General features: G+C 38.4%; 1 protein-coding gene across 1 annotated transcript in view; it reads right to left on the bottom strand.

Moving 5' to 3' along the window:
* Window positions 1–200: 200 nt before the first annotated feature.
* Window positions 201–22,327, bottom strand: part of CPS1 (carbamoyl-phosphate synthase 1) — a 144,489-nt gene continuing 122,362 nt past the window's right edge. Inside the window, exons 31-38 of the mRNA XM_082841477.1 lie at window positions 18,618–18,707; window positions 17,017–17,187; window positions 14,264–14,338; window positions 11,442–11,540; window positions 6,457–6,516; window positions 5,606–5,718; window positions 2,019–2,148; window positions 201–1,291 (exon numbers count right to left, since the gene is read on the bottom strand). Of these exons, the coding sequence (XP_082697603.1) occupies window positions 1,193–1,291; window positions 2,019–2,148; window positions 5,606–5,718; window positions 6,457–6,516; window positions 11,442–11,540; window positions 14,264–14,338; window positions 17,017–17,187; window positions 18,618–18,707 (837 nt within the window). The 3' untranslated portion in view covers window positions 201–1,192. The remainder of the gene's footprint in view (window positions 1,292–2,018; window positions 2,149–5,605; window positions 5,719–6,456; window positions 6,517–11,441; window positions 11,541–14,263; window positions 14,339–17,016; window positions 17,188–18,617; window positions 18,708–22,327) is intronic.

Below are 22,327 nucleotides of genomic sequence, written 5' to 3'. Positions count from 1 at the left end.
GAGAAAAAAAAAAGAGAAATGTAACAGTTTAAGCTTCATTAATTTTAATATTAATTTGTTCATATCCTATAGGGCTTTGAATAGAAAAAGAAAAAAAAGATATAATCTTGGCCCAAAACCCTGTTTCATCAGAGAAATGAACAGATTTTGTGTATCAATGTAAAAATAAATGAACACATAATAGCAAGAATACAACTGTCTTGTCTGTTGATAGTATTTTATTTAAAAGTTCACAATTAGAGCGCTTGTAATAACACAAAAAGTTTAAAAGTGACAAAGGCTGCCTGTAGGAAAGACTTTTCTTATATGTAGAAGGAACAAGGATCTTGTGCTTAAAATGTGTAAAACGCTCATCGCAGAGTGGGACTCAGCAGATCAACAGAATCTATAATCTGAAGGGGATGAACATAACTTCCAAGTTATTCCAAAGTTGGCAGGAAGGAGGGGGGGTTGCAGAGATGGCATAAATCTGAGGATTTCACTTGGCTCAGGTTACAAATCCAAAGGAAAACAAGAAGAAACCACCTCAGCGGTATCCACCATCTGCTGACATACTACAAAACACAAAACTGCAAACCAGTGTCCTTTAAAGAAATCCATACTTTAAAGACCTCTGTCACACGTCTCAAATTCAGCACTGTGGGAGGGGATAAGGATATTCCTGGTTAAGCCAGAGAGAATGATGATTAAAAAGAAGCAATACACAAACATCATGATGGAGGAGTTCATAAATTAAATCCACATTTCATTTTAACCATTTTTATAGTATTCTGCCTTTGTTAAAGTGTCCTGAGTATGGCAGATGGTATTTAAAAACAATGACAATAGTGTCCGTAAAGTATATATAGAAAGAGTTCAGAAGATAGAGCAGCAACTTTTTCGACCTTGATCATCGTTAATCAGCACCATAAAATGTTAGCTGCAAAGAAGCATGTAGGTAAGCTTAGCACACCAAAAATAAGGCATTTAGTAAATGAAGGAATTCTCGTGAAGGACTCTCTAAGTAAGGTTTTTAAAAAGTGACTGACAACAATTTAATTGTGAAAGAAGAGAATATTAAGGCATAACTAAGTAAACTGAAATAAACCTTGATATCAATAGTCATCTCTGGGAAAGAAAGTTGTGAATCAGTTTCTTTAGATAAAAAACTGGCTTAGGTTGATTTAAGAATGGAGATGGGGCATCCATTTCTCTATGCCGCTTTCCCAGCACGGTACTGCCTGTAGTGGAAGAGACTCTTGGCGTCCACATTGCGAGATTTCTTCACAGCTTCCGCAAAAAGTTTGGTCACCTGAAAATATAAGGGTAGGAATCTTAGCAACGCATATGAAATGAAAGCGAATGTTTAATGCAGCAGGAGTGAAAAGTCACAGTTTCTGTTCCCAATTTTCAAAGGGGCAGGAGATGGAAGACACAAACATTTTTATTTAACGGGGACTTTCTCCTGTATCTCAGACCTCAACATGAATGAGCTTATTTCCCCCCACCCCCCATGGGGATTAAAACTGACTGAGGGGGAAAAAATACAATGGGCAGAAAGTTAACGAGTCTTGACAAACATTTCTTCTCCCTGTGATAAATCTGGTGGGTCATGTCCAAGTAGAAGGGAACATACCTCCTGCGATCATTTCCTGTGAATTGGACAAGTGCTTGCACTGTATCTGGATCTTCAATGATCATTAACCTGTTGCTTTTATGCGGTGGCTTTCATTTAGACACGATGGAATAAAATTGTGTATCTTTATTCCATGCCACACCACACATGTTATTTAAAGGATAATTGTATGGGTAATGAGAGAACCATGGCTATCCATGGCTTCTGATTATCTCAACTCCTTGATCACCAACTGTCTCAGATAGGCCATGACCTACCAAAATAGACCATTATTTTAGATTCTATTTAGAAATTCTTCTCCATTCTGAAAGTTACAAGAAAGGGAGAAGAGAGATGTGCACTCTGAAGGGAGGCGCAGAAATAAAAACCCTCAGGCAGGCTATCTGTGAGAAAAAGAACATACCTGGAAATTAGTGAGGAGAGCAATTCCACTGTCAACAGCTGTCCTCCGAATCACATAATTATCATGGACAAATTTAGTGTTGTTATTGGGGAGGTTAATCACCAAGTCAATGCTGCCGTCTCTAATCAACCTGGAGGAATAAACAAAATAAACACAAGTTTGCAGGAGACTATGTATATTTTATAAGTAGTTTTTTAAAATACTAATGTAAATTACTTCTCTTAACGATTCAAGTCCATTCCATACTGAGTTGATTGACACCTGCCCTCCTTTATTCCTAAGCAGATGTACAAATTACACACATTTGGGGGTTATAAATTTTTGTCGTGTTCTTGAAAGAATTCTGGTGAATGCCTAACTAATCGAATGGAAATATTTGTTTCTCTTTAAAATGCTATCTATCCATAGCAAGAACTAGTAATTGGATAGACAATTATTTATTTTACAGGAGGTGGTTCCTCCAGCACTGAAGGCCATTTGGCCCCCATACTCCCCCCTCAGATCAACTTTACTTCATTGCCTGTTTCCCAGTGCCTTAGCTGATGGTGTGGAAATACAGGTCGCCTGATTTTAAATTAAAACATTTCACATTCTGTTGCTGGGCTACTACACACACTAGGAGACATTTAATCAAAATGTCAAAAGCATGAAGTATTGTTTTACAAAGCCCTAAGGAGGGCATATAGCATCATTAGAAGTCTGCTAAAGTCAGAACAATGTGCCCTTCTTTTATTAATTTGATAATAATTTAGGTTACTTTCTTAAGAGCCCTATCAAATAGTATATCACATAGAATTTGGTATGACTTAGCCATTTAGTAGGCTGTAACATCCTGTAGCGCCTGAGAATTACCTCCCATGTACCCGTGCCACATAGCTCCATAAGTGTTGATGTAATGGTGTTCCTGAAGGCTCATGTAGTGTGCTGAAATAAATGTCTTACAAAACCTAGTGATGTACAGAATCCTAAAGATGCTACCAGAAAACTACTAGAGCTAATCAATGAATTTGGTAAAGTAGCAGGATTCAAAATTAATGTACAGAAATCTCTTGCCTTCCTATACACTAATGATGAAAAATCTGAAAGAAAAATTAAGGAAACACTCCCATTTACCACTGCAACAAAAAGAATAAAATACCTAGGAATAAACCTACCTAAGGAGACAAAAGACCTGTATGCAGAAAACCATGACACTGATGAAAGAAATTAAAGATGATATAAACAGATGGAGAGATATACCATGTTCTTGGATTGGAAGAATCAACATTGTGAAAATGACTATACTATTGAAAGTATTCTACAGATTCGATGCAATCCCTATCAAACTACCACATTTTTCACAGAACTAGAACAAAAAATTTCACAATTTGCACAGAAAAACAAAAGACCCCCAATAGCCAAAGCAATCTTTAGAAAGAAACACGGTGCTGGAGGAATCAGGCTCCCTGGCTTCAGACTATACTACAAAGCTACAGTAATCAAGATAGTATGGTACTGGCACAAAAACAGAAATATAGATCACTGGGACAGGATAGAAAGCCCAGATATAAACCCACACACCTATGGTCAGCATATCTTTGATAAAGGAGCAAAGAATATACAACGGAGAAAAGACAGCCTCTTCAATAAGTGGTGCTGGGAAAACTGGACAGCTACATGTAAAATAATGAAATTAGAACACTCCCTAACACCATACACAAAAATAAACTCAAAATGGATTAAAGACCTAAATGTAAGGCCAGACACTATAAACTCTTAGAGGAAAACATAGGCAGAACACTCTATGACATAAATCACAGCAAGATCCTTTTTGACCCACCTCCTAGAGAAATGGAAATAAAAACAAAAATAAACAAATGGGACCTAATGAAACTTAAAAGCTGTTGCACAGCAAAGGAAACCATAAACAAGATGAAAAGACAACCCTCAGAATTGGAGAAAATATTTGCAAATGAAACAACTGACAAAGGATTAATCTCCAAAATTTACAAGCAGCTCATGCAGCTCAATATCAAAAACAAACAACCCAATCCAAACATGGGCAGAAGACCTAAATAGACATTTCTCCAAAGAAGATATACAGATTGCCAACAAGCACACGAAAGAATGCTCAACATCACTAATCATTAGAGAAATGCAAATCAAAACTACAATGAGGTATCACCTCACACCGGTCAGAATGGCCATCAACAAAAAATCTACAAACAATAAATGCTGGACAAGGTGTGGAGAAAAGGGAACCCTCTTGCACTATTGGTGGGAATGTAAATTGATACAGCCACTATGGAGAACAGTATGGAGGTTCCTTAAAAAACTAAAAATATGACTACCATATGACCCAGCAACCTCACTACTGGGCATATACCTGAGAAAACCATAATTCAAAAAGAGTCATGCACCACAATGTCCATTGCAGCTCTATTTACAATAGCCAGGATATGGAAGCAACCTAAGTGTCCATCGACAGATGAATGAATAAAGAAGATGTGGTGTATATATATATATATATATATATATATATATATATATAATGGAATATATATTACTGAGCCACGAAAAGAAAAGAAATTGAGTTATTTGTAGTGAGGTGGATAGACCTAGAGTCTGTCATACAGAGTGAAGTAAGTCAGAAAGAGGAAAATAAATACCGTATGCTAACACATATATATGGAATCTAAAAAAAAAAAAAGGTTCTGATGAACCTAGGGGCAGGACAGGAATAAAGACGCAGATATAGAGAATGGACTTGAGGACATGGGGAGGGGGAAGGCTAAGCTGGGACGAAGTGAGAGAGTGGCATGGACTTATATATACAACCAAATGTAAAATAGATATCTAGTAGGAAGCAGCCATATAGCACAGGGAGATCAGCTGGGTGTTTTGTGACCACCTAGAGGGGTGGGATAGGGAGGGTGGGAGAGAGACGCAAGAGGGAGGAGATATGGGGATATATGTATATGTATAGCTGATTCACTTTGTTATAAAGCAGAAACTAACACACCACTGTAAAGCAATTATACGCCAATAAAGATGTTAAAAAAAAAAAAAACCTAATGATGACATAGCCTAAGGCATAACAACCAACCTGATCAAAGAATGGCAAATTAGGTAATACAATAGATGACATTACCATAGCACGCCCCCTAGTGTCCTGCATGCTGCAAGTCCTCAGTAAACTGACTGATTCATTGATGTACAACCTCAGTGAAATGCAGCTGAGCATTCTTGATATACACAATATAAGTTTGCCATAAAATACAGAGTACTGCATTACATTCTTCATGCCCATGATTCTCACCACTGAGATCTTGGTGTCAGTCAAGGAATGGATACTTACTAGGAGACATTTTGAGAGATGCTACATATCACCATGTACATATATGGAATTATGTGTTTTGCAGTAATAGCAAAGTTCATGAGAAGGAAGCTTTACTATCGTTCACCAATTTCGTCATTTTAAATTGGATGACTAAGAAGACTTTTAGAAGACTTGCTATAGGGTAAGGTGATATATTTACATCACAATAGTTCCCAAAGTTAATCCTTCATCTGTTTTGCTATCTCAGAATATTCTGCCCAGTTCTTACTTTCTGATGGAAGAGAGGCTGGGATTCTGTCCTTCTTGAGACGGCCACGCCACTGGGGTGGCAGGGACATTGTTGGCATTGAGCCAGTCTGATGTGGCTTCCGTAGCAAAGAGCTGCATTTAAGATGGAAAAGTTGGTTACTGTATCACAGGGAAAGTTTTCACAGAACAAAGACACCCACTGGGACACATGTGTCATTTAAAGCATAGAGCAGAAAAAAACGGTGAATATGAGATGCAAAATGATGTCAGAAATAGAGATTTAGACTCAGCATCTAGAGTCATGGGCACTTTAAATATTTTTAAAATATTTGCAGTAAGAAAAAATTTAATAACCTCAATTGTAACTGCTTTTGTAGAGGAGAAAAATAAAGAGTTGTTGATGGCTGAAAATTCATTGTTATTAGGCCAACAAACCCTCATGACCACAGGTCCAATGAGCCTTGGGACTCATTCTGTTTTACAGAACCAGGCTTTGTGTGGAGACATTCATGGCAAAGAATTTTTGCCTGTAACTGTTAACACCTGGAAACTATGACTTCGTACGGAAATAGAAAAAGGAAAAATGGAAAATATATGGAAATATGTTGAAACTTTATCCCAATTCTGTGTTTGCAAAACTCTCTAAGTTTTTAGCCAGCAAATTTTATTGAGTTTGTGGTAATTGTGTTAAAACTTAAAGCTAGTCTTTCTAATTAGTTTATTCCATTGAAGTTTTGAAACTGTCAAGTTAGACATCTTTCAAGTGGAGAGGTTATATTTTGCGCTATTTTATTCGCTAATATTCTTCAGTATGCTTTTTTGCAGATAGCATGTTGACAGAAAACAACTTAAAAAAATAATATCACATACCTTGAAGCCTTCATTGTGTAATTGTTCAGCCACACCAAGGAATTGTGGACGGAATGATTGCTGAAATTAAAGGAATTTAACTGAATTCACTTTCCAGATATACATGTTATTCATTTAGTCATGCAATATGGCATTCTCTCATGTCATAAAAGGCAATGCCATGTGTTGCCAGGTGCTTTCTATTCAAAGATGACAAGTTTTATCCTTTTATTCTCCTTTAATGAGTATAACCTCTTACTTATTTTCCGATATAGATGAAATTCCATCCACATTGTCTTGCTTTCTACTGTCTTACTTCTTACCCCTCAAATTCCTTCACCCCCTATTTAATCCACTTAGTCTCTGCCTGTAGAATCAGATTCACCCCAGTTCTGGATGAACCCTTCTCCTGGATTTAAAGTCACCTGGATTAGGCGCTCAGCACCAAGTCAGCCTTGTTGGATGTTTTGCTGTTCAACCCGTTCTAACTGCTGAATTCTAACTTTGGACTGCACTTCAGTAACTAGGTCCTATCCTAGTAGTTCATGCACCGTTCCCTACAATAAGTCAATCATTTGGAACTCAGTTTGGCAAAGGGTAAAAGAATGGGCTCTGGAGTCACTAAGCTGCATTTCAAATACTGTCTGACCTGCAGATACCAGTCAGAACCTCATTATGGATCTGTTTCAGTGTCGTCCCCCAGGTGGAAAAGATAAATATCCGATATGACAGTATTGGCAGTTTCCAGCCAGGGAACTACTCTGCCTTCTGGTCTGGGGTGTTGGCTTTCATAGTCACATGAAAAACTTCTACCAAACATGTATTGAACACTTGTGACACGTAAAATAGGCTCTCTACAAAAAGAAATTACAGCTGTCAGCTTGCATCTGAGTAGCCCCAGATTTAATAGCTGATTGAAAATACCTGGGTAAGAAACCATTTGTTACTAAAGGTGAAAAGTACAAGCTGATTTATTTCCTGGAAAACATTTATAAGGAAGAAAGTCTTTTAAAAATGATAAAAATAAATATTTCCTCTAATTATCATTTTCACATTAATCCAACTTCTGGCTACAGAACCAAAAGCCAAGTTAAGGCTGTGTCATGCCTGTGGACTCTACTGGGACGTCTGGATTGACAATGCTATGGTTGTTCCTAATGATTCTGTATTGAAGATAAAAGGTTATTCATGTCACTTGGAGTTGTCTTTTTCAAATAAAATGCTTGCTTTGTGTTCCTGGGCAATGCTGAAGCGCAGATGTCAGGATGGTACTCTTCACAAGCATCACTGAATAGCCCAATCAGAGGGGAAAAAACAGTGAGGGCTCTTGATCTACTCTAGAGTAAATCATTTATTGTTAAAGGGTGTTCCAGAAAACTTCAAAACAAGGCAGATTGCCTACTCATAGCAACTAAAAATAAACCCTGATGGAAATATTGCAGGAAAATCAAAGACGATTTTGTTGCCACATAAACCTACATTACGCCTTTCTTATATTAGGATCTATGCTTATGGAAAGGGTCTTGGTAGACATACAGTACATATAATTGTTGACAAGGATCCTTTTTTTTTTTTTTTTGGCAGTACGCGGGCCTCTCCCGTTGCGGAAGCACAGGCTCCGGACGTGCAGGCTCAGCGGCCATGGCTCACGGGCCTAGCCGCTCCGCGGCATGTGGGATCTTCCCAGACCAGGGCACGAACCCGTGTCCCCTGCATCAGCAGGCGGACTCTCAACCACTGCACCACCAGGGATGCCTGACAAGGATACTTTGACAAAATCTAAATCTTGATTTTTTTTTCCCTAAGTCCTAGTTACGCAAGATTGATGTCATGAATATTTCAAACTTCCCAAGTAATTTGACCATAGGATTAACTTTGAGAAGGCAGAAACAGAGGGTCTCTGTGTGTGAAGGAGTAGGGTAGGAAAGAGAAAATAAAGAAAAATTAGGAACACTGAAATATAACCAATGAGCATGTACACATGCACACACACACACACACACACACACACACATGATCTATTTACTAAATGTTGAGTTGTGGTTGATACTTGCTAGTGATAAATTAAAATTTGAAATATGTGTTAAACTACCAACAATAAGAAAAAATGTTTCCCAGCTCAGCGTCCTTTTTGCCTTTCCTCCATATTTCTCTTTTCCCCCAATTTTCTCTTGCAACCTGCTGTGAAAAGTTAGAGGTAAGGTTTCTTCCATTAAATCTTTCTACTCATAGCAGGTAGCTGGGTCAGGGTGGGGCAATGACGAGAAAAGAAGACCTTTACTTCAAATAAATGGTATAGATGTTGACCAATCTCCCCATATATACATGAAGGAATAATAAAGCAAATTAACTGCAACAGTGCTGGCTACCAGGGCTCTTCTGTGATTGAAGTCTACATAACATCATGCTAAATGAATGTTTATCTCAGGAAATCAAAATGCAATGGTGGACTTTCTTTCTTAGTACATAACTCAACGAAATGTATTCTCTTGTATTTACCGGCCTTAACCCCGTTTATATATTAGCAGTACTATTTTAGGTCCTTTTCAGTTCTGACTTTATGTATTTGGATGAATTTATATGAATTCTTCTGTCCAAGTGGAATCATGTTAAACAAAATGTGTTTTTTTAAGCATAATGTATCCTGAAATATGGAATCATAATTACTTTATCCACAGTTAATATGAAGCTTAGGTAGATTTGTTCCCATTCTGCCTAAGAAGATGTCCAGTGAGTTTTAGCTATTAACTCTAGGGTTAGTATATTCTGTCATATTGTTCAGTTAAATTTGTGATTACCCTTTTTAAAGAAATCACTATAAATGAAAATCCTCCATATAATAGTGAAGAGATTATACACTGACTGTTGGTGACGGCAGCTTTTCTTTGCCTCCCATATAAAGTAGGTTAGAAAATGATTTCTGCATATCTCTAGAGGCTTAGAGTCTTAATGATCAATTTTACCACAGCTGCAAATATTTTATTAAATATAACTTTATTATTAAATATTTCTTTAAATATACTTTTTAAATTCTGTAATTAAAATACATATATATTTAAATTCCTTACACTATGCATGCATGCACAGGGAGAAAGTTCTTTGCAAAAATTCATGTAGCTGCTGGAACACTGATTTCTTTAAAAAAGAATACACCGAAAGGTAAAACTTAAATGGACAGAACCTCATTGCTTTAAGAAAACATTTTGTTCCCTACAAACCCCCTTTTTTCCCTACAAAGCAAAAATTCTGTTCACTGATGCCAAAATCACACTAGTACTTCATGGGGATCAAATTAATTTTTGCTTTACATTTCCCTGCAGCACTGGAACCAAACAAGGCACTATTTTATACATCACTGCCTTCTTAAAGTGGTATTTTAAAATGTTAGCATTATTCTGATTAGTTGTGAGGACGGGGACTAAGGGCATGGTCTCCTCTGGATGCCCCCAGGTCTCACATTAAACTTTAAGCCATAACTAGAAGTTGGAGAAATATTCTTATACTTGTGACTTAATAATACTTAATACCCATTATAATGTGATGAGTCTCTCATATGGTGTGATGTGTCTCTGAACTGCCATTAAGCTTCGCAATTGCAATTCATCTTGTTAGCTTCTGTTCTAACTGTTCACCATCGCCCTTCTGGCACCTTTATGAAGCAAAATCCCAATTTAGTCTTTGCAGAAACTTCTCCAAAGCCGCTACCCATCCTGTCTCCAGAGACTAATTTGCTGATATTAAGGCACTCTAATGCGACAGCATCTCTAATAATTACCCACTGATTTGAAAATACCTGGTATTATTCTAATTATATTTTTATTGATTTGTATGTAATCATGCAGGATTTGAAATTATTAAAAGTATGGCAGGGGTGATATATAAAACCATCTTTTGTTATTATAGGCTCCAAGAATTACTAACCTCAAATGAAAGTGAATGATCAGTTGGGAAACATCTAGTATTTTTCAGGAAATTTATAAACAAACAGTTTGTACACTCTTGTAATAATATTCCAAGGAGTAATAAGAGTTTCCTGGCTCCCATTTTGCCCTAAGATTTACATTTGACTTGCAATAATAAACCAATAATGTCCTTCTCACCGTATGAAGATATTCACGTATAATTACTTCACCCTGCTTTGACTTAGAAGGTTTACTAAGTAACAATATTTCAAGAACTTCCACAGTACACTGTGGGATGTGCTGACTTTCTTAAGCCCATTAAGTCACTGCCCTTTAAGAACTTTCAATTCGTCTTGGAGTGTCAGGCTAAGAAAATTTCTCAAATAATGCCCATGTCTTCTTCAACTTTGAATCTTTGACATTTAGTAGAAATTGAAATGTGAATGAATGAATGTAAGGAAGGAAGGAACAGAGGTTAGGAGGGGATAATACTGACTTCAGTTTGGGATGTGCTGTGTTTGAGACATCCAGATAGAGGTATCCAGCAAATTGTTGGAAACAGGGGATGGCTGAGGATAAAGATTTAAAGTTGATAGTTTTAGATGGAGAGTGGATACCACAGACATGAATGAGCTGGCAAAGGGGAAAGTCAAGAGAAAGAACTAGACATAGACATAGACACAGACTCAGAAAAAGAGTTGAGACCCAACCTTATGGAAAGCCTAGGTTCAGAGGCTAAGGAGGTAGAACTAAGAATAAAAATATAGAAAAGATGTAACCAAAGAGTAGAATAGAATCCTTTTGAAGTTACCCTAAATCCTGTTCAGGATTAGTATCACTTCACTAGAGATTTTTTTCTTTTCTTTCTTTCTTTTTTTTTTTTAGTTCTTTATTCACTTATTTGTGTTGGCTGCTGCAATGAGAAATAGCAAAAATCAGGGAACAGATGGAGTACAAATGTCCATTCTTTCTAGAAGTTGCTGGAGTTTTTTTATAGTGGAACTTTAAACAAATCTCCCCTCTTCTATACCACCATTAAGGTCATTTACCCCACCAACTCCCAGCATGTGCCCGCAGGCATGCATACAACCACACACCACTTACCTGAATTCCAATCAGGATGCCTTTCTGGGGTATCTTAAATCCTGTGGAAAGCATTGCCTTTAGGAAAGCGGTATGAATACCTTCACCAAAGCAAGCCACCTGTTTAGAATAAATGAAAAAAATAAAGTAAAAGAAAGCAAATGATAGTCACCCAACCTTACCAAAAAACAAACACAAATGAAAAGTCAGAGACTCCTATGCTAGATTTTATTGAGTTACCCAAGGACCATGTAATCTGAATCCAGGGATTAAAAATCTGGCTAGGGCAGACGTATCTTGTGTTTTTAATTAAGCATGATGAATAAATAAGCAATTCTTTCTCTATCCAACAACACTCCATGGAGCAACGCAACTGGATTCTACTGTGAGATATCTGGATACAAATTACAGCTTCTGGCCCATAATATGGTGAGTTACCAAATGTTAATACGACTTAACGTTTAAATAACGGTATATGTCTTGTATGCTATGCAACAGGGCATGAATTCATGGGTCAGTGGCACAAATGCATAACTGCTGATCAATCAGTTAGGAGTCATTTCATATGCATGAGAAAGCCTTCAGAGAAATTCAATAAATCTATGAAAATCTCAAAGGAACTTGTTCTTTTATTATTATTATGTTTTCATAAAATGAACCAAAATACCTTGCTACTAGTCCTGAATATTATAGCCTAAAGTAAAAAAAATTCCAAATTAACATATAATGTTGGGATATACAGAGGCTTCCCCTAGGGTAACTGTGCTACAATATAACTACAAGTCAAATGCCCACACTAACTACAGAACAAGTATATCTGAGCATGATAGGAGTAGATTCTGCCATGCACATCATCATTTGGCACGGGTAGAGAACCACCATTAGAGTAAATAAAACTGATGGCTAAATTCATTCTTTAAGCAAATGACGACCTTACTGTCAAAGGAAAGTTCTCATGACTATGATTTTCAGTTGATCACCAGTACATGCTGCTTTTTACTCCACAGTGAACATTTTCTTTGGTCAAGAACTGGCTAACCAAATTAGTAATGTCACCCTAAGCTAACAGAACCCAAACCATACTGAAAGAACCTGGGCAATTCCATCATAAGTGCATATACAACCCACAAGAGGTTTCAGCAGTTTTCTACAAATAACATAAAAAGTAGTTAAATATGTAAGTAAAGATTAGGACTAACATTCCCACCTCACTACTAGGAAAGCTAAAGGTTTATTTAATCCCACAACAAGCCATTTTAACACTGAAAATGTCTCTGAAGCATAACTGAGATTTCACTAAGCTAGAATTATTATTATGATTTCAGTTATAAAACAGAACTTGTAATATTGTACTTAGTGACACTTGGAAATATGACTCTAATGGAAGAAGAATTATCTCTCTGTACTTCTGAAACAGATACAAGTAAGGGGGAGCTGAATTTCTAATTCTCTCATATTTTCGTATTTCAACAACTCCAATAACGTATGTCTGGAGGCAGAATGGACATAGATACAGTACTGAAAATAGATTTGCCACACTAAAGAAAACAGCATGAAGGAAAACAGATCTCTCCCTGATGTGAATCCTGGGCTGGCTGAAAACAGCCTTGCTACTGAGTGACCAAGGGATCACGATGAATATCAGAGTAGCTCCTTAAACAGCAGAGAAATGTAATGTAAGTCCCTTGTTTTCAAGTTAGGTTTTCTCATCTATTAAATTAACAGAAGCAGCAAAGGAGCTAAGAGAAGGCAATCATCAGTCCAAATTCGAACAAGATAGCCATTTATTCCTCACTGCCTCCCTTCCTGTTTCACTTGGCTTCTCATCACAGATCTTGCTTGCAACCAGGCAACCATATAAAATATCACGTATATGTTGCAATTAGGTATCTTCCCCTTTCAGGTTTTCCTCAACACCAAGAGGAAACAATGACGCCTCCCAGTCTGATGTTGCCACCCCCATGGGCACTGATGAGAATCTGAAGGCTGTACCTAGTAAGTCTGTCAAGGGCTAGGTAATTCATAAAATGTCCTGGCACTAACATGTAGGGAACTCTCTGGTATCTGACAGCTTTCTACAAGAAACACATTTCACATTCTTAAAGAAACCTTCAGGGCTTCCCTGGTGGCGCAGTGGTTGAGAGTCCACCTGCCGATGCAGGGGACATGGGTTTGTGCCCCGGTCTGGGAAGACCCCCCGCGGCTAGGCCTGTGAGCCATGGCCACTGAGCCTGCGCAGCTCGTACCACAAAAAAAGAAACCTTCAGCTGACAGAGTCCTCAACACAAGTGAAGAGGGACATCCAGTGGCCAGTCCCACTATAGTTTTTAGATAATCCCCAAGAAGTTAAAGTTGCTTTTAAAGTGGTTCTGGGATTTTGCAAATATCTGCAGATCCCAAAATATTTTGGCCCCATTATCTTTCTGCTGCTGTACATTCATTCCACATATTGCTAGTAAAATCTCGATGATCTAATTTCATAGTAGCAAGGAAAGTTAGAGGAAGCAAGAGGTGCTGTTACAGAGAGATCTAAGAACCTTAAAATAAAAATACCTGGCAGATATTTACCTAGACATCTAGAGGAATATTTGAAAGATGTTCTCAATGTGTAATGTGGAAGTGAATGACACATGCTGAAATATAAGTGAGAATTTAGACTCTGGGCTACAAAAGTCAAAGATTTTTCCTCAGCTCAAAATGCCTAAGTCCTTTCAGACTTACTCTGATAGCAAAAGAAGTATCCCACTAACTACTTACTAACTTGCTTTACTATATTCAGATCATAAAAGCATAGATTTCAAAGTAGATTTAATGAAAGTGGTCATGGATCATTAACTAGTTACCTCTCCAGTAGAAGCCATCTCACAACGCAGAATGGGGTCAGCGTCTCTCAACCGGGGCCAAGAAAACATTGGAGCCTGTCAAAAATAACGGGTAGGAAAAATATGTTGAGAGAAGGGTATAAAAGGTATAAACAAGGATAAAAATATTTAGTGAATCATCTCTCATAGGGTTCATTTAGGCTACAGTAGACATGTAAAAAATTTCTTTGGTCCAAGCGTCTGACTTGAAAAGTGGCTTTAAACCTCTGTTCCAGGAATTTCTTGAGCTTTGGGCCAAAAATTGGATTAAATAATCACAAATTATTTCTGTAAATAGGGCCCCAGTGACCTGTCTAGGCCAGTGTTTCTAATCTGGCTTACACATATTCTTACTGGAGTGATTTCAAACGAAGTATATTGGGCACTGGTCTCCCCAGACACAGAGTTCAAACACACTTTTTCCTTGGTAGGCTTCTGAAACATTCCTCTTCTTGTTCTGATTATTTGGACTTGCAACAAGCCACATTGCCAGGAAGGTCTGTCTGCAAGCTGACTTCTGAGACATTAAACTGCTGTTGATACCTCTTTAAAAGCTTTGAAAAACATTCTGCTTGGGAACACTTTTGCCCAGAACTTTCATATGAACTAGAACATAGATAGCAGTGCTTCCTTTTCATTTATTTTACCAATGCAATTCACTAAGAATCGAATTCTTGTTTCTTGCATATATCCATTTATCTAGCCTAGACTATACATCTTTGATTCTGGTACCCCTCTAAGTCATCATGGGAATTCTAGCTTGGGGTCATTTCACTGGGTCATCCTAAGTCAAGTTATCATATATTCCTGCCCTCTAGCCTCTCTCTATCTCATCTGTTGATATCCATCCACCTCACTAGGACTATATTAAGATTGACTTTGAATAAGTAATTTGACAAAAAAGTCAAGATTCATGCACAAGGATAACTAGGAAAGAAGTAAACTGAAAGATACAGTGCATTTCGAAAAATTCATATCTACCCCTCAGTATTGTTATTAGTTGGAAATTATTTCATACACATATGTGTGTGTATGTGTGTGTATATTCCTGTGGTTAAGAATAAAGAAACATGAATTTGAAATTCATATATACAATTTCCAGTGGAAAAATACTTTTCGGGGCCTTCTTCTTATTGGTCTCAAACAGTAAAATCCTATGTACATATATTCCCACTGAAAGCTTTTAACAATTTATGTTGTGTCACAGCTTCCAGGAATAAAATGTTACCCTCCCCCAACATAAGAGGTGACATTCCATCCCAGTGCACTATGAAATCCAAGGCATCCTAAATTATTAACTTAAATAAGATTAATAAATATTTTTTGATTTATAGCTTCAGCTTAAAACTTCCACTGTAAAAGTCAGAAGTCAGAGTCTCAGCTGTAACACAATTATGGTTGAGGTCACTAGTACACGTAAGAGTGGAAACCTGCGAAGGCATCCAAAGTACGTAAATGTCACATAAATATATTATACAATATAAATTAATTTTTTGTATGCTTTATCTAAAGAATTCAAATATATTTACATAATATCTCACTAATCCTCATAATGTCCAGTGAGGTAGTTAAAGGTCATTATTATAAATACTCTGTTCATGGGTATACTGAGGCAGCTAGAGGAACACAATGGATTTATGATAAAGTTCTTATTCAAAATATACACATATACAGGCATATCTTGTTTTATGATGCTTTGCTTTATTGCACTTCACAGATACTGCAATTTTTACAAATTGAACGTCTGTAGCAACCCTACATTGAGCAAGTCTATTGGCACCATTTTTTCCAACAGCATTTACTCACTTCATGTCTCTGCGTCACATTTTGGTAGTTCTCACAGTATTTCAAATTTTTTCATTATTATTATACTTGTTATGGTGATCTGCGATCGGTGACCATTGATGTTACTATTGCGAAAAGATTATGACTCACCAAAGGCTCAGATGATGATTAGTATTTTTCAGCAATAAAGTGGTTTTTAATTAAGGTATGCACATTGTTTCTTGAGACATAATGCTATTGCACACTTAACCAACTACAGTACAGTGTGAATATAACTTTTATATGCACAGGGAAGCCAAAAAAATTGTGTGGTGGTCTGGAACCGAACCCACAATATCTCCAAGGCATGCCTGTATTTGAAGTTAGTGAACAAACCTTAAATTTTCCTGGTCACTCTTCATAAAGGTGCCATCAGTTTCATTGCCCTCACAGTACCACTGTGAGAAAATTCTGCCACTAGAGAAAATAGGAACTAAGCCAAGGCAGTAAACATTTAACCACCACCACAAGGTAACACTTTTACAAGATTCATGCATTCCTGAAGTCTTGGCACAACTGAAGCCTTATCCCAAGAAGATACGTTCAGAATTTCTGTCTACCAACTAAACTGGCAGCATTATGCATCAGCTTCATAAATGTAGTTTATAAGTCACTCAGCTAGTTGGTTTTGAAGTTATGTAATTCTAAATATTATTTTAATTTTTGAAATGCACAATAGTACACATAAAGTTGCCTGTATAGCAACTGCACTGCTATACATTGCAATATGCTATACATGCATTGCAATGCTATACATTGCATCGCAACTGCATTCAAAGCAAACATCATAATCCCCTAGTCTAGCACTTCAGTTACAAGGTTCAGAACGTATCAAGATTATTTTTGATGAAAAATTATTCCTTTCATTTCTTTGGAACTTAAAAAATGACTAAGATTTTTGAAAATATTACCTTAATTGCAACATAGTCAGCAGGAATTATAGGATGCTCCAATGTTGGAAGGAGTTTCTCATCAATGTTCTCTCCAATCATCACCTTGGTGGCCACATCAATGAAGTCTACCCCAAGGGTCTTGGAAACAAAGGGGAAGGATCGAGAAGCTCTCAGGTTACACTCAATCACCTGGAGAGATAACAAAATTCAAAAGAAGAGGAAGGATGGTGAGAGACAATGACAATATTAATATGCTCCTGGCCACTTTGGTTCCAGCTGTTACTGGGGCCCAGTCTTGCTTTGCCAGCCTCTTCCTTTTCTCCCCACTGCTTGACTTTTGCTAACTGGTTTCCTTTCAGTCAGTGTCCTTGAACTCTGACTTTTTCCCATCCCCGTTCCACAATTCCATCCCCACACACTCTTGACAGATTTGTTTTAATGCAGAGTTCAGATAATGCCACAGCCCTACTAGAAAGCCTTCAGTGGATTTCTACTGGCCATGAGATTAATGTCTAGCCCTTGAAAGACTTCTATCCTCTTGCCTCTATGTTATCTTGTACCACTTTTCTGACCCCAGTCTTTCTTTCTAAGTTTACCTTCCATGATTTCTCTGGAAAAATAATAAACTGAGCTAGTCATCATCAGCTGGTCATTGATAAATTGAACTAGTCACTATTTCCTAAAATGCGCCAAATTTACCCACACATATTGTATGTGTACTGTCCTTTCTATCTTCCTTTACTTGTCAAAATTTCAGCTATTCTTTAAGACCCAGCTCAAATTACAAAATCTTCCTTGAAATCTTTTCTGATCCATCCCAAATCAGGCATATGACAGTCAAATACATGCTCATACACATATGTGCAGGCACACAGACATACATACAGACAGACACACACACACACACACACACACACACACTAATAGATAGGCTCTCTCTGTTCTGTGCCTCCGATACCACTTTACTTGTACATTCCTTCTAGCAGCTATTATATTCTGACTTATGTTATATCATCTAAAAATTCAACTTCTCCCCAGTTCTCACTAAATCGTGGATCTTTGAGAGCAGAGACTGGGCTCTATACGTCTCTGTAGCCACCTTATGACTTTGCATAGTAGGTGAGGAATCAATATTGGTTACTGATTAGTTACATTAAATTAAATAAATAAAATAAATAAACTAACTTAACTAAGACTAACCTAGTTGACTTAACATTTTTTATTTTTTTGGTAAATGGTATCCAAAACAGCTTTCTTCTCTGAGAAAGTAAACTTCAGTACATGTAATTTATGACTATTCTACAGTAACCTGGACAGATTACTTTATGATAGTTACTGCATCCATCTATATTGTACTGAAGATGGCAGTCAGTGATCTTCTTTCCAGTGGATCAGAGTGCTTTTCAAAGCTGTGACTGACATATCAGTGCCACCAAGAGCCAGTGCTTTCAAACAAGGCAGGCATTATGGGCTGTGCAACTCCCATACTCAGACACAATCAGCTGCAGGGGTCTCAGCTGCTCTGTGGCGGTGTTCACAGGGAAGAGTACCAGAGGGACACAAATCAACATGACATAACACAGCAGTGGTGTCCTCTCAAACACCTTGGCATTTCTTACCAAGACCTCATTTCCTTTGACAAGAAACTGGACGTTGAATGGGCCAGAAATGGCAAAAGCCTTTGCTATCTTCCAGGTAGCATCCTTCACCTAGATAAAAAGGACAATGATACAGTGCTAAAGAACATTCCTTAGTTTAAAAACAAACCAACAAAAAAGATACAGCACCTTAAATTTAGATTTCTTTCACTTCTCTTTACAAAGAACTACATCTCCACTGATAATAATAATAGTAATAGTAATCATAGAAGCCATTATTAGGCTTCTATTAACAAAGTAATATTTGTACCAAATGTACTAAATATTCACAACAGGATAGCAGGGAAAAGAACAAATAATCTTACAGGATTATCTTTCTGCCAAATGCATCTATCTACCTACAATTATATACTCTGGTTTTATTTTGAGGGCTAAATGGAATCCTTTCAGTCTAGTTGCTTTAGCACCAAAACTGCAGTCCAAACTCTGTATCAATCTAATGACCTACCTGCTGAGAAGTGCAGGTCCTAAAATTACATGGTACTGCAAAGAGACCAGAGAGGTTTCTTTTATGTGCTTTTCTTTTGCCATAGACTGCAAGGGTAGATATTACGGTCAGAAGGAAACATGTTCCCTTGCAGGGAGGCTCCGCATGTCACATATAGGAATTCCTGTATCCAACCAGAGATAGAAGGTACTCATGCAAAGAGAGAGCACTGACTGCTGGAACCAAGAGTTCCTTATTCATTACTCTTACAAGAGTGGTTCAGCAACTTAGTCAGTTATAAAAGGAAGCAGAGTCCATGACACAATGAGCTCTGAGAGATTTGGAAAAATCTGAGTTCTTGAGGTCATTTATCCTGATATAAAAAATTGAAGTACATTTGAAATCCCAGGATAGTGTTCCTTTATGTTGCTGCTGTTACAAAGCATCCTGCTACCTTCACATTCTAGAACAAAGTAAGACCTTCAGAATTCAGTCCAATGTACAACTAGCCAGACAGGCCTGCCTAGATTCTGATGGCAGGATTATTGGGAAGTCTCACTAAAAAAGCTAAGCCTAACCTCATATACCAGAAGACTAAAGGAACATCCCCAAGTTACTTAAGATGACAGAGAGGGACCTTCAAGATGGTGGAAGAGTAAGACGTGGAGATCACCTTCCTCCCCACAGATACATCAGAAATACATCTACATGCAGAACAACTCCTACAGAACACCTACTGAATGCTGGCAGAAGACCTCAGACCTCCCAAAAGGCAAGAAACTCCCCACGTACCTGGGTAGGGCAAAAGAATAAAGAAAAAATAGAGACAAAAGAATAGGGATGGGACCTGCACCTCTGGGAGGGAGCTGTGAAGGAGGAAAAGTTTCCACACACTAGGAAGGCCCTTCGTGGGCGGAGACAGGGGATGGTGCGGGGAAAGCTTCAGAGCCACAGAGGAGAGCGCAGCAACAGGGGTGCAGAGGGCAAAGCAGAGAGATTCCCACACAGAGGATCGGTGCTGACCAGCACTCACCAGCCTGAGAATATTGTCTGCTCACCCGCCGGGGCGGGTGGGGCCTGGGAGCTGAGGCTCAGCCTTTGGAGGTCAGATCCCAGGGAGAGGACTGGGGTTGGCGGCACGAACACAGCCTGAAGGGGCTAGTGCGCAACAGCTAGCCGAGAGGGAGTCCGGGAAAAACTCTGGAATTGCCTAAGAGGCAAGAGACCATTGTTTCGGGCTGTGAGAGGAGAGGAGATTCAGAGCACTGCCTAAACAAGCTCCAGAGATAGGCATAAGCCCCAGCTATCAGCGCGGGACACCAGAGACGGGCAGGAAACACTAAGGCTGCTGCTGCAGCCACCAAGAGCCTGTGTGCAAGCAAAGGTCACTATCCACACCTCCCCTCCCAGAAGGCTGTGCAGCCCGCCACTGCCAGGGTTCCGTGATGCAGAGACAACTTCCCTGGGAGAACACACAATGCGCCTTAGGCTGTTGCAATGTCATGCTGGCCTCTGCTGCCGCAGGCTCACCCCTCATTCCATACCCCTACCTACCCCCGGCCTGAGTGAGCCAGAGCCCACTAATCAGCGGCTCCTTTAACCCCGTCCTGTCTGAGAGAAGAACAGATGCCCTCAGGCGACCTACACGCAGAGGTGGGGCCAAATCCAAAGTTGAACCCCAGGAGCTGTGCGAACAAAGAAGAGAAAGGGAAATCTATCCCAGCAGCCTCAGGAGCAGCAGATTAAATCTCCACAATCAGCTTCATGTACCCTGCATCTCTGGAATACCTGAATAGACAACAAATCATCCCAAAATTGAGGCGGTGGACTCTGGGAACAACTGTAGAGTTGGGGTTTACTGTATGCGACTGACTAGTTTTTGATTTATACGGTTATCTTAGTTTAGATTTTAGTGCATGTTGACACTGGTAGATTTGTTTATTGGTTTCGTTGCTCTCTTTATTATTTTTTTAAATTAATATATTTTTTTAAATTTTATTTTAATAACTTTTTACTTATTTTATTTTTAAAATTTTTTTTTCTTTCTTTCTTTTTCTCCTCCCTTTTCTTCTGAGCTGTGTACCTGACAGGGTCGTGGTGCTCTGGCTGGGTGTCAGGCCTGAGTCTCTGAGCTGGGAGAGCCAAGTTCAGGACACTGGACCACCAGAGAGCTCCCAGCCCCACGTAATATCAAATGGCAAGAGCTCTCCCACAGATCTCCGTCTCAACACTAAGACCCAGCTCCACTCAATGACCAGCAAGCTCCAGTGCTGAACATCCCATGCCAAACAACTAACAAGACAGGAACACAACCCCAACCATTAGTAGAGAGGCTGCCTAAAATCATAATAAGGTCACAGACACCACAAAACACACCACCGGAAGGGGTCCTGCCCACCAGAAAGACAAGATACAGTCTCATCCACCAGAACACAGGCACCAGTCGCCTCCACCAGGAAGCCCACGCAACCCACTGAATCAAACTTACCCACTGGGGGCAGACACCAAAAACAACAAGAACTACGAACCTGCAGCCTGTGAAAAGGAGACCCGAAACACAGTAAATTAAGCAAAATGAGAGGACAAAGAAATACACAGCAGATGAAGAAGCAAGGTAAAAACACACCAGACCAAACAAATGAAGAGGAACTGGCAATCTACCTGAAAAAGAATTCAGAATAATGAGAGTAAAGATGATCCAATATCATGGAAAGAGAATGGAGAAAATACAAGAAATGCTTAAAAAGGAACTAGAAGAACTAAAGAGCAAACAAATAATGATGAACAGCAAAATAAATGAAATTAAAAATTCTCTAAAAGGAATCAATAGCAGAATAACTGAGGCAGAAGAACAGATAAGTGACCTGGAAGATAAAATAGTGGAAATAACTACTGCAGAGAAGAATAAAGAAAAAAGAATGAAAAGAATTGAGGACAGTCTCACAGACCACTGGGACAACATTAAATGCACCAATATTTGAAATATAGGGGTGCCAGAAGAAGAAGAGAAAAAAAAGGGACTGAGAAAATATTTGAAGAGATTACAGTTGATAACTTCATTAGTATGGGAAAGGAAATAGTCAAAGAAGTCCAGGAAGCACAGAGAGTCCAATACAGGATAAATCCAAGGAGAAACACGCCAAGACACATATTACTCAAACTATCAAAAATTAAATACAAAGAAAAAATATTAAAAGCGGCAAGGGAAAAGCAACAAATAATATACAAGGGAATCCCCATAAGG

Source organism: Leucopleurus acutus (assembly GCF_964270905.1).
Source record: "Leucopleurus acutus genome assembly, chromosome: 6".
Taxonomy (NCBI): Eukaryota; Metazoa; Chordata; class Mammalia; order Artiodactyla; family Delphinidae; genus Leucopleurus; species Leucopleurus acutus.
This window is presented reverse-complemented; position numbering and strand designations above follow the sequence as displayed.